The sequence below is a fragment of the Lagenorhynchus albirostris genome, chromosome 13, assembly GCF_949774975.1.
Source record: "Lagenorhynchus albirostris chromosome 13, mLagAlb1.1, whole genome shotgun sequence".
In the NCBI taxonomy this organism is placed as follows: Eukaryota; Metazoa; Chordata; class Mammalia; order Artiodactyla; family Delphinidae; genus Lagenorhynchus; species Lagenorhynchus albirostris.
In genome coordinates, this window is record NC_083107.1 from 1977476 (window position 1) to 1991637 (window position 14162).

The 14162-nt window shown below is 50.6% G+C and overlaps 1 protein-coding gene across 1 annotated transcript; it reads right to left on the reverse strand.

Moving 5' to 3' along the window:
* Positions 1 to 6647: 6647 nt before the first annotated feature.
* ECRG4 (ECRG4 augurin precursor) lies at positions 6648 to 13209 on the reverse strand. Its single transcript, XM_060169386.1, has 4 exons — positions 13099 to 13209; positions 11210 to 11257; positions 9065 to 9222; positions 6648 to 6971 (listed from the first exon to the last, which is right to left on the reverse strand). The coding sequence occupies exons 1-4, from the start codon at positions 13175 to 13177 to the stop codon at positions 6813 to 6815; spliced, it is 444 nt and encodes a 147-aa protein (XP_060025369.1). The 5' UTR covers positions 13178 to 13209; the 3' UTR covers positions 6648 to 6812.
* Between the last annotated feature and the right edge of the window lie 953 nt (positions 13210 to 14162).

The following is a 14162-nucleotide window of genomic DNA, read 5'->3' on the forward strand; positions in this document are numbered from 1 at the left end:
TGAAATTTATACACCTGAATAAAGTTCAAGAAATAATAGGATGGGGAAGAGGTAACACTCAAAGAAATAGAATTTTCCAAATTTGTTGAAAGACACCAACCCTCAGATTACAAAGCCCAGCAAGCCCCAAGCAGTATAAATATATAGACACAGGTGTAAGTTACAAAGGTGGGTCTGTTATAAAAGACAGCTGGAGAGGACGGTGTCCCCTCCCCACAAGAAATACAGGTTACAGCGAAAGCCTTCACATCAACAGTGGAAACCACAAGGCTATATGACAGTATCTTCAAAGTGCTGATTAGCTCAACCAAGAATTCTATACCGAGTAAAACAAGGCAAAGTGAAACTTGGGAGTTTACCATCAAGGGACCCTCACTAAACGGATTCTGGAGGATGGAATTAAGGCCAAAGGAAAATGAGCTCAGAGTGTGGTCTGAGTCTGAAGGAGAAATAGTGAACCAAGTGGATGTGTGACATCTAATCAAACCAGCAACTATAAATGAAACAACGGTAACTTATGGGGAAATAAAGCAGACTAGATTTTAAATGCCAAGTTATTGGAGGTTATAAATTGGGAGGGAAGGTTGAAGAATCAAGTATTTTGGGGTCCTTGTACTGTCCAGGAGAAGACTATGGCTACTGATGACTGGTAACTTGTTAAATATGGATTAAATGGGCAAACACTAAGAACAGACCCAGTGTAACCTTCAAAGGAGGTGAAAGGAAAAGAATAAGTGAAGGAAAACGGTCCAAATGAAGGCAAGAGAAGAGGAAAAGGGGGAGAGGAACACGTAAAACGGGACAAGTCAAAATTCAAAATGCAATGTTAGAGATAAAACCAAATCACGAGGGACTTCCCTAGAGGTCCAGTGGTTGAGACTTCGCCTTCCAATGCAGGGGGTGCAGGTTCAATCCCTGGCCAGGATACTAAGATTCCCGCATGCCACATGGCCAAAAAGCCAAAACATAAAACATAAGCAATATTGTAGAAAATTCAACAAACACTTTAAAAATGGTCCACAACAACAACAAAATCTTTAAAAAAGAAACGAAATCATAAATCACAATACGTGTAAGTGGACTAAATTCTCCTGTTCAGACCTTAAGAATTATACCCTATTTTAAAAACAAAACAAATTTCAGCTATGTACTCTGCAAAAAACACACCTAAAGCACGCAGAAAGATAAAAGGCCCAACTATGGAAAAGACAGACCAGGCAATTAGTAACCAACAGGAGGCGAAATATAGTCGTATTAATAGCAAAGGAGAATCAGGCAAAAGCATCATTAGAAATAAGGAAATTTGCTGCATAACAATAAGTGATTCCATTCACTGGGAAAATGTATCGATTCTAGATGTGTGTCCCATGTGAATTTGTGTATAGCCTCGAGTGAAGCCAGACTGACAGCATTAAAGGAAAAACTTGTCAAATCCATTGTCATAGTGGATTTTAACACACTTATCAGTAATCGGTAGATCAAATGAACCAAGAAAATTAGTAAGAAAATAGAATATGTGAACACTGTCACAATCGGGCTTGAGCCAATGCATCTGATGTCTGGAAAAGACACATTTCTTTCAGGCACACGTGAACACGTGCTGGTTTGGCACATGCTCAGATGTAAAGCTGGCCTCAGTATACTTCAAAGAATTACGATCGGACTACATTGTTTAAAAACCGCAATGCAATTAAGTTAGAAAACAAAGCCAATAAGATAATTAGAAAAATTTATTCACTTGGAAATTTAATAACACTTGTAATCGACTCATGGGTCAAAGGAGAAATTATCATTGAAATTAGACAAATTCATCATCTAACTTTTCACATCAAACTCATGGGATACAATTCTTGAAAGGAAACTTAGAATGGTAAGAATTTGCCTTTGAAAAAAAATAAGGCTCAAAACTGAGCTAAGATCTAACATAAATCAAAGACCCACAGATGCAGAAGGAAGGAAATTAAGAGAAATTTATGAAATAGAGAAGCACATCAACAAGGCAAAAACTACATGTTTGAAAAGACAAGATTCATTTTTTTAAAAGGCACAAATGAAATGGAGTGAAAAAATAACTACAGATGTTACAGAGAAAAAAAGATAAGAAGATACTAAGACCAACTCTCAACACACTTCAAATTCTCATATAATCGATGACTACTGAGAAAGATAGAATTTAGCGAAACAGATTCAAGGAGAGAAACGAAGCCAGAATCATCATTTACCAGTCAAAGAAATGCATTCAACGGTCAAAAATTTTACCATGAAGAAAACACCACATGCAAGTGGCTTTATCAGAATGCTCCCAAACATTCGGGAAACAGATAATTCCACTCTTACATGAAGAAATAATAAAGAATTCATTTTAAGAAGACAGTATAAACTGGACACCCAAACTGCCCAAAACGGAATGGGAAAGAAAACTACAGCCCAATCTTCCTCACGAAAACAGATGCAAAAATTCTGAACAAATATTATCCAACCAGATCCAACAATGAAAAAAAATCATGATCAAGTTAGTTTTTATTCCAGGAATGAGACTGATTAATATTGAAATGTATTACTAGAACTGTTGTTAATTACCAGATTTAAAAGGATATGTTATCTCAAAGATAAAGAAACTAGAATTCAGTATCCATATATGACATTCAAAATTTTTCTTAGCATATTTTTAAAAGAATAGTAATTTCCTTAACTTGACAAAAGACATCGACCAAGAACATCTAGCAAACATACTTTATGGAGAAGCAGGGCAACATTTAAGATGAGGAACAGAGTGAAGACGTCCTTCCCAGCACGCCCGCCCCGCCTCCCCTTCAACACTGCACTGGGCTTTGCGCCAGCCCCAGAGTAGTTAAGGAAGAGAAACAAAAGGGTTTTCTTTTCTTTTTTTTTTTTTCCGGTACGCGGGCCTCCCACTGCTGCGGCCTCTCCCGATGCGGAGCACAGGCTCCTGACGCGCAGGCTCAGAGGCCATGGCTCACGGGCCCAGCCGCTCCGCGGCATGTGGGATCTTCCCGGACCGGGGCACGAACTCGTGTCCCCTGCATCGGCAGGCGGACTCTCAGCCACTGCGGCACCAGGGAAGCCCAAAACAAAAGTTTTAATGTAACTCTGTTACTCAAGCTCATATTGCTCGCCACAGGACAGGCCAATAATCGAGAGACGAGTTGTTGGACAATGAATAACGACTTTCTTCAGGGAGACCCCAAGCCCAGAAGACGGCAGGCTCATGCCCCAAAGAACCCTCTTGCTGAGTTAGACTCCGGCTCCTTTTATACTAAAAGGGGCGGGACTAAAGCCAAGCACTTCCTGGTTCCCGGCAGCCTCCGGAGGGGAGGTGTTAATTTCTCCCGCCTGCTGTCATTCACAGGTGGGCCTGCTCAGGAGGTTTCCTGGGAGCTAAACACAGGTATTTTAGCTGAATGCTCATTACCTGGGAGGCAGGGGTCCCAGAGATGGGCCGTTATGGAGAATTTAAGCTTATAGGCAGCCTCGCCTTAGTGATTAACTGGTAACAGGATACAGAGGTTCTTCCCGATTACCGTTACCCACTGTCAACGTCCAGTCCACAGTTGTGGGAAGAGGTACAAAGGCTGCCCGGGCTATTTCCCACTGAACGGGGGCGATGGATGTTCTTTAGAATCTTTAGTTGGTAGTAAACATTCCCCATTTTTCGAGACAGAAATTCAAGATAAAACACAAACAGCACATACAAGTGCTAGCCTTCAGAGAAGCAAACGAACCAGTTCACAAATCGGGTCAAAGTCCAACAACTCTCTCCTCTCTCCAACAGGGTACACCCCACTCCAATACGAAACAAACTGGCTTGTTCCAGAGAAAAAGCCCCAAACGCCGCAAAAACAAAACAAAACAAAAAGCCCCAAACGGAGAGGAATCAAGTTCCCGGCTGTACACACCGGAGCCACTTACCCTACCGTACGCAGCCCGTCGGCTCCCAGATGATTCCTTCCTTCCGCTGCCAAGCGCTGGGGCGGCCGGTGCTGCTTCAGAGAACTTTGAAGGCAGATCCCCAGGACAAGGGGTCCCGGCAGCTGCTAGGGTCTTACCCCAGAATTCCCCAGCCAGGGCTGGCAGGCCACGAGCAGCAAGGCTCCTGGGTGGCTTCATCAAAATTCGTTACCAAGTCCAAGCTTGTACTGCTCGCCGCACGACAGGCTAATAAATTGAGAGCCGAGCTGCTGGGGCAAAGAAGAGCGACTTTACCTGGGACGCCAGCAGAGCAAGATGGCGGACCGGACGCCCAAAGAACCGTCTTGCTGAGTCAGCATTCAGGCTCCTTTTATACTAAAAGGGGCGGGACTAAAGCCAAGCACTTCCTGGTTCCCGGCAGCCTCCGGAGGGGGGGTGTTAATTTCTCCCGCCTGCTGTCATTCACAGGTGGGCCTGCTCAGGAGGTTTCCTGGGAGCTAAACACAGGTATTTTAGCTGAAAGCCCATTATACCTGGGAGGCAGGGGTCCCAGAGATGGGCCGTTATGGAGAATTTAAGCTTATAGGCAGCCTCGCCTTAGTGATTAACTGGTAACAGGATACAGAGGTTCTTCCCGATTACCGTTACCCACTGTCAACGTCCAGTCCACAGTTGTGGGAAGAGGCACAAAGGCTGCCCGGGCTATTTCCCACTGAACGGGGGCGATGGATGTTCTTTAGAATCTTTAGTTGGTAGTAAACATTCCCCATTTTTCGAGACAGATATTCAAGATAAAACACAAACAGCACATACAAGTGCTAGCCTTCAGAGAAGCAAACGAACCAGTTCACAAATCGGGTCAAAGTCCAACAACTCTCTCCTCTCTCCAACAGGGTACACCCCACTCCAATACGAAACAAACTGGCTTGTTCCAGAGAAAAAGCCCCAAACGCCGCAAAAACAAAACAAAACAAAAAGCCCCAAACGGAGAGGAATCAAGTTCCCGGCTGTACACACCGGAGCCACTTACCCTACCGTACGCAGCCCGTCGGCTCCCAAACGTCGATTCCTTCCTTCCACTGCCAAGCGCTGGGGCGGCCGGTGCTGCTTCAGAGAACTCTGAAGGCAGATCCCCAGGACAAGGGGTCCCGGCAGCTGCTAGGGTCTTACCCCAGAATTCCCCAACCAGGGCTGGCAGGCCACGAGCAGCAAGGCTCCTGGGTGGCTTCATCAAAATTCGTTACCAAGTCCAAGCTTGTACTGCTCGCCACACGACAGGCTAACAAATTGAGAGCCGAGCTGCTGGGGCAAAGAAGAGCGACTTTACCTGGGACGCCAGCAGAGCAAGATGGCGGGCCGGACGCCCAAAGAACCGTCTTGCTGAGTCAGCATTCAGGCTCCTTTTATACTAAAAGGGGCGGGACTAAAGCCAAGCACTTCCTGGTTCCCGTCAGCCTCCGGAGGGGAGGTGTTAATTTCTCCCTCAAGCAGTTATTCACAGGTGGGCCTGTTCAGGAGGTTTCCTGGGAGCTAAACACAGGTATTTTCGCTGAATGCTCATTTACCTTAATCTCTTGGAGGCAAGGGTCCGAGATGGGTCATTGTGTGCAATTTAAGCTTATAGGCAACGTCCCTTTAGTGATTAACTTGTAAGAGAATGCAAAGTGTTCTTCCCTATTGCAACTCTATGTTATATTAAAATGTAAAGTAGTACAACTGATGTGGAAAACGTGTGGTGATTTCTCAAAAAATTAAAGTTACCGTATGATCTAATAATTCCACTTCTGGGTGTATCCCCAAAAGAATTGAACGTGGGGACATGAAGAGATGTTTACATACCCACTGAACTATACGTCTAAAAATGCTTAAAATGATGGATTTTATGTTGTGTATGTTTTACCACAAAGTTTTAAAAGCTGTAAGGATTCCAAAGGATTGTCCACAAACACTGGTCCCCTGATGCTGGTAGGTACTTCTCACCAAACCCAGGAGTTTGTCATCTGCAGCTTGTGAATGAGGATGTGTTTCAGAGACTATATGCAACATCACGTATCATTTTTCTGAGAAAGCTTCCATCAGGCTGTCAGAGGGTCTGTGACCCACACGAGTTCAAGAGCCGTTCTGCGGGCCCCTCCCCTCTGCATGTGTCACCTCCCCACTTTACCCCCCTCCCTCTACCCACCCCCAGGACACTTTTCTCTTTCATTCACTCAGACTGTTTAAACATGATGCAATGTATATTCTTAAATCTTTCTTGAGCTCATTAGACAAGGTTTAATTTTTTTAAGACAAGGGAGGCTCTGAAATCAACCAAACTTCAGTGTTTTTCCTAGAACCCCCTTTTTCCTGCCTGACAATATTAAACAGGTCCGCCTCCGGCTCGGGATGTGGCACAGCAAATTTGCAAACCCGTGTGGATCCTCAATCCTCCAAACCGTGTCCTGTGACCTTAAATAATTTCCAGCTAAATTTTCTTGCTGTATTTTTATTTTTAATTTGGCATTTAGTGTGGACTGAATTCTAATACATTGAATACACCTGCTCGGTCCCATGGCCTGGGGTGGTGGGAATTCTTGGAGGGGAGGTGCCTCTGAGAAGTTGCTTCAACCTCAGAAACGTGCAGGGAAGGAAAACTCTCGCCAGCTCAAGTTTCATCCAAATGAACTCTGAGACCTTTTAACAAAATGCTTTTATTTCTATTTTTAAATGAAATGCATTGTTAGGTATTTGCATGAAATCTCGGAAGGCATTTACGTTCTTTGCTTTAACTCTTCCTTTGTGGCCACAGAAAGCGGGTAGGAAAGATGAGCCGAGACCAGGCGCAGCAGACACAGGCCGGGCGTGGTGCGGAGCCCGCGGCCCCGAGCCCGCCTGAGGGACGGTCAGTAGTCGTCGTAGTTGACGCTGGCTCCGTGCCTGAAGCCATGGGGGCTCCGGGGACCGATCGCAGCGTCCTCATCGTAGTGGCGCTGGTGGTAATCGTAGTAGTCGTGCCCATTCCGACCTCTGTTTAGCCAATAGGTGATGTCATCCTCAAATTTCTGGAGGAAAGAGGATGAGAGGGGATGAACTCAAGGACACCGTTTCCCAGAGCACATCTTACGGACGCTGTTTCTCTGGGATTTTCCTTCAACGATGAACAACACCCCCTAAGAATAACTCCTGCCACAAGGACCTACTTACTGTACAGCACAGGGAGGAATTATATTCCATATCTTGTAATAACTTATAATGGAAAAGAATCTGAAAAATAATATATGTATAACTGAATCACTTTGCTATACACCTGAAACTAACACAACATTGTAAATCAACTCTACTTCAATAGAAAACAATAAATAATCATTTTTTAAAAAAAATAACTTCTGGCTACAGCATCCCTGGGCCAGAGGTCGATACTAACCAGATGGATAACACCGCTGAAAACTTTTTCCCCCAAAGGAGTACAACCCCTACCCTCGAACACGTCTGTCTGCGAGTTCTAAATACACCCCAGACTTCAACATTTTTCTCTTTTTCAGTAAAGAAAATTGGACACCTGCCCAATACAGTAACAGCCGGGCCTGTCCCCAGGCGCCGCGCATCTGATGTGGCAGACGCTGACCCCCTCCGCGTCCCACCTGGGCTGCTGCGCAGGCTACGGGGCTTCGTAAACGTGGTGCATGAAACCACATTGCAGCCTCGGGGCAGGGAATTTGGACACGTCTGGTGGTGTCACTCTCACCCCTGTTGTGTTGCTCAGACAGGCCTGGATGCAGTGATTCAGGCCACAAACGCTTACCATGTGGCCACGATTCAACCCTCATCCCCGTCTACTCACTGGGCCTGGGGCTGCAGCCCCCTCTGACCCTCCCCCAGGCCCTGCCTTGAAAAGGAAACAGCTGGCTTGTCTCACAATACTGCAGATTTTCCCACAGTGAAGCAGGCTCATTCCTTGGTTTTTCTCATTTTATAATCTTGTTTGAGGTTTCGGCGTAACATATTTTTTTTCCAAAAAATTTTAAAAATATTTTATGAAAACAGAAATAATGCAGGGCTTCCCTGGTGGCGCAGTGGTTGAGAGTCCGCCTGCCGATGCAGGGGACACGGGTTCGTGCCCCGGTCTGGGAAGATCCCACATGCCGCGGAGCGGCTGGGCCGTGAGCCATGGCCGCTGAGCCTGCGCGTCCGGAGCCTGTGCTCCGCAACGGGAGAGGCCGCGACAGCGAGAGGCCCGCGTACCGCAAAAAAAAAAAAAAAAAAATGATGTTTCTGAAGAGTTCAATTTTGTTCGCCTCTTGCAGTATTTTGTATACACCCTCCATTCACAATATGAGCCATGAGCCCGTTTGGAAAAACCCTTCCAGCTGCCCCCGTGGGAGATGCCACCCTCCACCCACTCCCTGGCTGGGGCGGTGAGCTGCGGTCTCCACATCAGGACTCACTCAGCACAGCCCTGTCCATCACCCTGCAGACTCACTCCGGGGCAGCAGAATCTTACACCTTAACTCTGCCGCTGGCTGACATGTACCTGGTCCCCGGATGGGAGTCGGCGATGATAAGCAGTCTTTTTCCCTAATCTGGTGAATATGTCCACTCATGCTACCTGGACACATGAACTGAACCGTACTTCCTGCAAATGCATTGACAAATTTTGCCAAAAACATCTGCAAAGACCCGTCTCTCTTTAAAAGCCGCTTTGCATCTCTTTCCATTATCCTCATGGGTCTTTGCATCCATCTTGCTGTTTCTGACGTTTATTTGAGGCAAAGTTGAAAATGTTTCAGGAGGTGGTGAGTTATTATTAAGGACACCCAGGCAAAACTGACCAGATACATTAAAAGAGTCCCTAAGAAAACCAGATTCTCGATGAATTTAAGTCCCAGCTGCTTTGGGCGGGGATGTCTTTGGAACTCTGCTTCCAAACCCTGATGGGAGAGGTTCCCATTTGGGCATAGTGGGATGGAAAATTCCAGCTAATACCCTTGCGCCTGACGATCATGTGGTCCCATACCTGGCAGCTCTTGACACAGAATGGGGGCTCTGACTTCAGGGCAGATAACAGAACTTAATTCTCTGTGCCCGTTTCCCCAGAGCAGGCCTCCCCACCCCCATCCTGCCCGGCGGGAAGCCAGGCTCCAGCCAGAACACCCACCGCTTCGTCGAAGCCCAAGTACAGGAAGTGCTGGTACCACTGCTGCACCTCGGGCCGCGTGCGGTCCCACAGCTGCCGCTTGAGCCGCCCCGGGCTGCTCAGGAACTCCTTGGCTCTGCTCTCCTGGACGGCCACCGGGGTCGTAGGGGGAGCAGGGGCTGAAACGAGGGGTTCCCCACCCGCAAGTGCAGAGAATGAGTTCTTTCCTCCTCAGGGTGAATCGCTCTTCTCCATCGCCCTCCCCGCCCCCACCTGGCAGGAGGCGGCCTTAACTGGCGCATCCTCCCTGCAGGGCGCGGGTACTGTGCGGGCTCCCGCTGTCTGTCCCGGCCTCCGGGGTAGCGAGCCCTCCTGTCCAGGCACAGCCACGTAACAGGCCCAGGGCGGGAACCGAACTCAGCTCCGCCTCTGCAGCCCCTCACCAGGCCCAGACCCCGGGCCCCAGGCCCTGGTGCTCCCCCTGGGCTCTGCCGCGGGGAAACCGCCCGGTGTCCAGTGCCGCTGGCTGCGCGTGCCTTGTCTGAGCGTGCTGGGATTGCTTAGGGGGCCAGGGGAGAAAGAGCTGGAGCAAGGGTCTGAGCAGGCCGGCCAGCGAGCCCAGCGGAGCAGCGAGTCCTCAAGTCAGGCTGCCGGTGACCATGAACGCTTCAACTGCCTCTTGATGGGGGTGACCCTCGCTTTCCCACGGCTTCCCCGGACGCCTTTCCATCGCGGACTCAGCTGGAGAAAAGGCCCTGCTTCGGCAGGCGTGCTCGGGGAAGTGCTGCCCGGCTCTGAGCCTCTGTGCCCTCATCTGCAACACGGGACTGATGGGCCCGCTTCCCGTTATGGAGGCTGCGCAGGAAAAGGCAGTCAAATGCCCTGTGTCCCTTGGTCACGTGGATAAAGATCAGGCAGCACATTTGTGTTTTCACCTCCTGTTCACCTGTGCATCTCCCTCAGGGCCTGTTACACTGTTCTGTACACAGTAGGTGCTCAATGTGTGTTTCTTGGCTTGAGCTGAACAAAAGCTGAGGATGTACACGGAGGAGTCGTGATCATCTCGGCCGTTTGCTCTCCAGGGCCCCCGTCACCCCTGGTGTCCCCCGGAGATGGCTGTCCAGCACAGGGAGGGGAGGGGCCATCTGAGGGGCCTGGGAGGTCGGGGGTGGACCGGGGCCTTGGGAGCAGCTGGAAAAGCCGGTGAAGATGCTGGCGGCTCCCACAGGAGCCCCTCCCCTGAGAAGGGCCGTGTGTGCTCAACAGGTGTGTGTGGGTGGGGGGTGTCCCCGCGGGGCCACCTGGGAAGCAGGTGCATAAGCGCTGGCGCCCCCCATTGGGGAGCAGACTTCAGCGTCCTGGAGCCCCCGTTAATCCAGGGGAAAGAATAAGTAGTTAAAACTTCACCTCAGAAATGTAGTCTTGGGAGGAGATATGGGGATGTATGCATATGCAGAGCTGATTCACTTTGTTATACAGCAGAAACTAGCACATCATTGTAAAGAAATTATACTCCAATAAAAATGTTAAAAAAAATGTAGTCTTCATTCTGAGAGATAGATAACTTGCTAATTTCCAGGTGAAGACGAAAGTTCTGCGGGAGAATGGCTTTCACAAGCCCACACAATGATCGAACTGATTACAGCGGGCCCGAACTCACCTGCGTGGCTCCCAGACAGTTCTGTTGCTACGACATTTTGCTGCGTTACCATATCTATCGGAGGCCGGTTCTTCACAACAGGTGTCAGTAACAAAACGGTCTTTCTGTTTAACCCTCCCCCAAGAGCTAGTTGGATACGGAGGACGCCCACAGTACCTCTCTGTGCTGCCCCAGAACGGAGGCTGAGTGTGCTCTCGATTCAGGTATGTGCTCTAAGGGGTATCACGATTCTAAAATAAACAGCCTTCAATTAACACTACAGCTCTGTTCCTTTTATTTCTGAGTCCACACTGACAGCTGTCAGAAAAGCAGTAACTGGCAATAATATTTACCTGATGAAATACCGCACCACATCCCCACAGGACGAGCCCTTCAGATCTGCTAACCTTCTACGGAGTAAACACTTTTGATTTTCCAAACACAAGCCTCAGGTGAGGACATCAACATCGCCGTTTCATTGCAGCCTGGTTAAGAACGCAACCCTTATCTGTGTGGGCTATACTTACCTTCCCCTTTCTGAAGCATCAGCTTGAGTTTGTTTCCACTTATGCCACCTAAAGGAATGAAAATGGAAATCATTTCAGGGTTGCACTGCGCCCTTAAATTTCTCACATGCAAAAATCCACATTGGAAAAAAATCACTTCATACCCCTATGTTGCTTTAGCAACTTGGCAGTATTACATTATTTAATGCTTGTTGCATTTCCTGTTGTGTAGAAAAAGCAATTCAGGCTGCCTGTGTGGCTCAAACTAGTGACAAGGACCATGGCCGAGCAGGGCACTTTGAGCTACTGGAGACCATCTGAGCTGTTCTCTAGGAAAAGTGACGTTGTCCTTTGAGCACTTCTGTCATAATATTCGTGCCTGCAGACTTAACTTTTCATGGTACAGTCGATCAACTAGTGTCCCCCCAAATTCATACCCACCCAGAACTTCCGAATGTGAACTTATCCGGAAACAGCATCTTTGCGGACGTAATGAGTTAAGGACCTCGAGGTGATATGATGCCGGGTTTAGGGTGGGCTCTAAATCCAGTGACCGGTGGTGTCCTTATGAGAGGAGGTGAGGCCACAGGGAAGGCAGTCGTGGGAAGACGGAGGCAGAAGTGGAGGTTCTCCACCACAAGTCAAGGCATGGGGTAGTGCTCTAAAAGCTCAGCCCCGTTTTGTAACTTGCCCTGATTGTCTTAAAATCAGGCATTACTTGTACCATTTATTGTTGTTTTGACTCAGATCTAAAAGCGTTTCTACACTCTACAAAACGATTTTCATTTGGTGTCCTAAGAACTTTCACATTCCAGCTCAATGATGATAATATTTTAACTGATTCCTATCGCTGCATTCTCGGTATAAACGAAATAAAATACAAGTTCTGAAAAGGACTAGCTTATAGCCGATGCCCACTTGCTGTATTCAGATGTGCTTCTTAAAATGGGAGGAACAAAGAGGGAGGTGATAAAGCACGCGATGGGGAGTGATGGACTGGCCCCCCAGTGGTCCTAGATTAGAACAGCCGTCATCCTCCCCCCACCCCCCTCCCAGGGCTCCTGCTGACCACCCCCAGCCCGCGCTGAACATCCAAAACGCCGAAGCTGAGCACCAAGGGGGTCCTGCCTTTCCACCCCACCGTGCGGCTGCTTTGCGGTGGAAGATGCACCAGCCTCAGGGTGTTGGGCAAGTCACCTCCCGCCCTCCAGCCTCAGCAACTTCGCCGTAGACCTGGGGTCATGACCCCTGCCTCTCAGAGCCCCGAGCCTCAGCGGCGCCCCTTGCCGGCATGAGCCGGGAAGGACGGTAGGAGGGGAGGTGCACTGTCAGGGCAAAACCTCTGATTTCAGGTCGCCCTTCTGCGGTGGGGATGTGGGCTCCCCAGGGTTCAAAAGTCCACACCAAGAACCCGCCGCATTTACGGCGTGTGTGTGAATGCGCGCATTCTGTAGGGAACCGGGATTTTCAACCCATTCACGGAGGGCTCCAAGAAGCCGAGAAAGTTAAGCCTTTCTCGCTTGAGAACTTTTCCCCAGCTTGGAGGTGAGGCCCGCTCGCAGCTCTGCAGACGTGGAACTTGACCGAGCCAAAGCGCCGGCAAGGGAACGCCTGGTGGGCACTCTGGGGATGGCCCTTCTGCTCCGCTCAGCCCCGGGCGCACCACCCGCCTACAGCGCCCACCGCGCCCGGCGCTTCACGTTCAGCCCGAGGCTTCTCCGCCTCCTTTTCCAAGCTTGCCGCGCACATCCAAGCCCCTGCCCTTGACCCAAGCACGCCACTTCCCACCGCGCAAGGGCAGAACCCAGGACCCCCTGTCAAACCTTGGCCCTTGCCCGGGCTCAGGATGGGCGCCTAGCCCCCACGCCCTCACCGAGCCTCTCCCCGGCGCCCTGGCATCGCCCCCTTACCTGGGCCCACGCACAGCAGCAGGAGCAGAGCCAGCGCTGGCATGACCACGGCGGCGGGCCGCGCGGAGGAGGCGGCCATGGCTGCAGAGTGCACTGGAGGGAGATGCGGGCGCCTCGGCTGCCGCTGCGCGGGGAGGGTCAGGCGCGGAGGCACCAGGCGTGGGGGACTGCGCACAGGAGGACCGAGCATAGGGGTACTGGGCGGGCGGTCCCTGCGTCCCTGCCGGGGCGGGACCCGCCGGGCGGGCGCTGTGCCTTGAGGTCCCGGGCCAAGCGTCCGTGCCAAGCCACCGCGCCTCTCTCTCCGGCCGCGGCTCCTCCAAGCCCACGGAGGGGTCCGGGTGCGGGGGCCGCCAAGGACCGCGGGCGAGGGGCAAGCGAGGTCCAGCCGCTCCGGGAGGGGCCGCGGCATCCAGAGAGGGGAGGCCTCCGCCCGGGAAGGGCTGAGGATGCTGTGCCGGATCCCCGCTCAGGCCGCCGGGTCTCGCGCCTACCTGCCCCCCTCCGGTTCGCAGTCCCACGCCCCTCCGCACCGTGCGCCCCGGCCTCCCCAGCCCGCTCCCTCCCGCGCAGGCCTTTGGAATGTCCTGGATTACAGATGCCTTTGGCAGTTCTGTGCTTCGTGCTGGTTTGAACGTCTCCACACTCTGGGTTCAGAGCTGCGTTCCAGGAAAATATCTCACTCCAGACGACCCCGATAGACGAGGCTTTTATTGTTATTTTTATTTTTTTGTGGTACACGGGCCTCTCACTGCTGCGGCCTCTCCCGTTGCGGAGCACAGGCTCCGGACGCGCAGGCTCAGCGGCCATGGCTCACGGGGCCCAGCCGCTCCGCGGCATGTGGGATCTTCCCGGACCGGGGCACGAACCCGAGTACCCTACATCGGCAGGCGGACTCTCAACCACTGCGCCACCAGAGAAGCCCAGACGAGGCTTTTAGTAACCAGGAGCCGGTGAGCCCATTTGGTATTCTCAGGACGTATTTCACCCTCGTGCGCCCCGGATCCACGCACACTGAAGCGGTACCGCCGTGAGGCCCCGCGAGAACCGAGAGTGCCTTCCCG

Excerpts from the sequence above, each read along its gene's own strand:
- ECRG4 (XM_060169386.1), bottom strand. The coding sequence starts at position 13,177 with ATGGCCGCCTCCTCCGCGCGGCCCGCCGCCGTGGTCATGCCAGCGCTG. Across the intron at positions 11,258-13,098 it reads GCTGCTGTGCGTGGGCCCAG|GTGGCATAAGTGGAAACAAA; the intron begins GTAAGGGGGCGA and ends TCATTCCTTTAG. Across the intron at positions 9,223-11,209 it reads GATGCTTCAGAAAGGGGAAG|CCCCTGCTCCCCCTACGACC; the intron begins GTAAGTATAGCC and ends CCCTCGTTTCAG.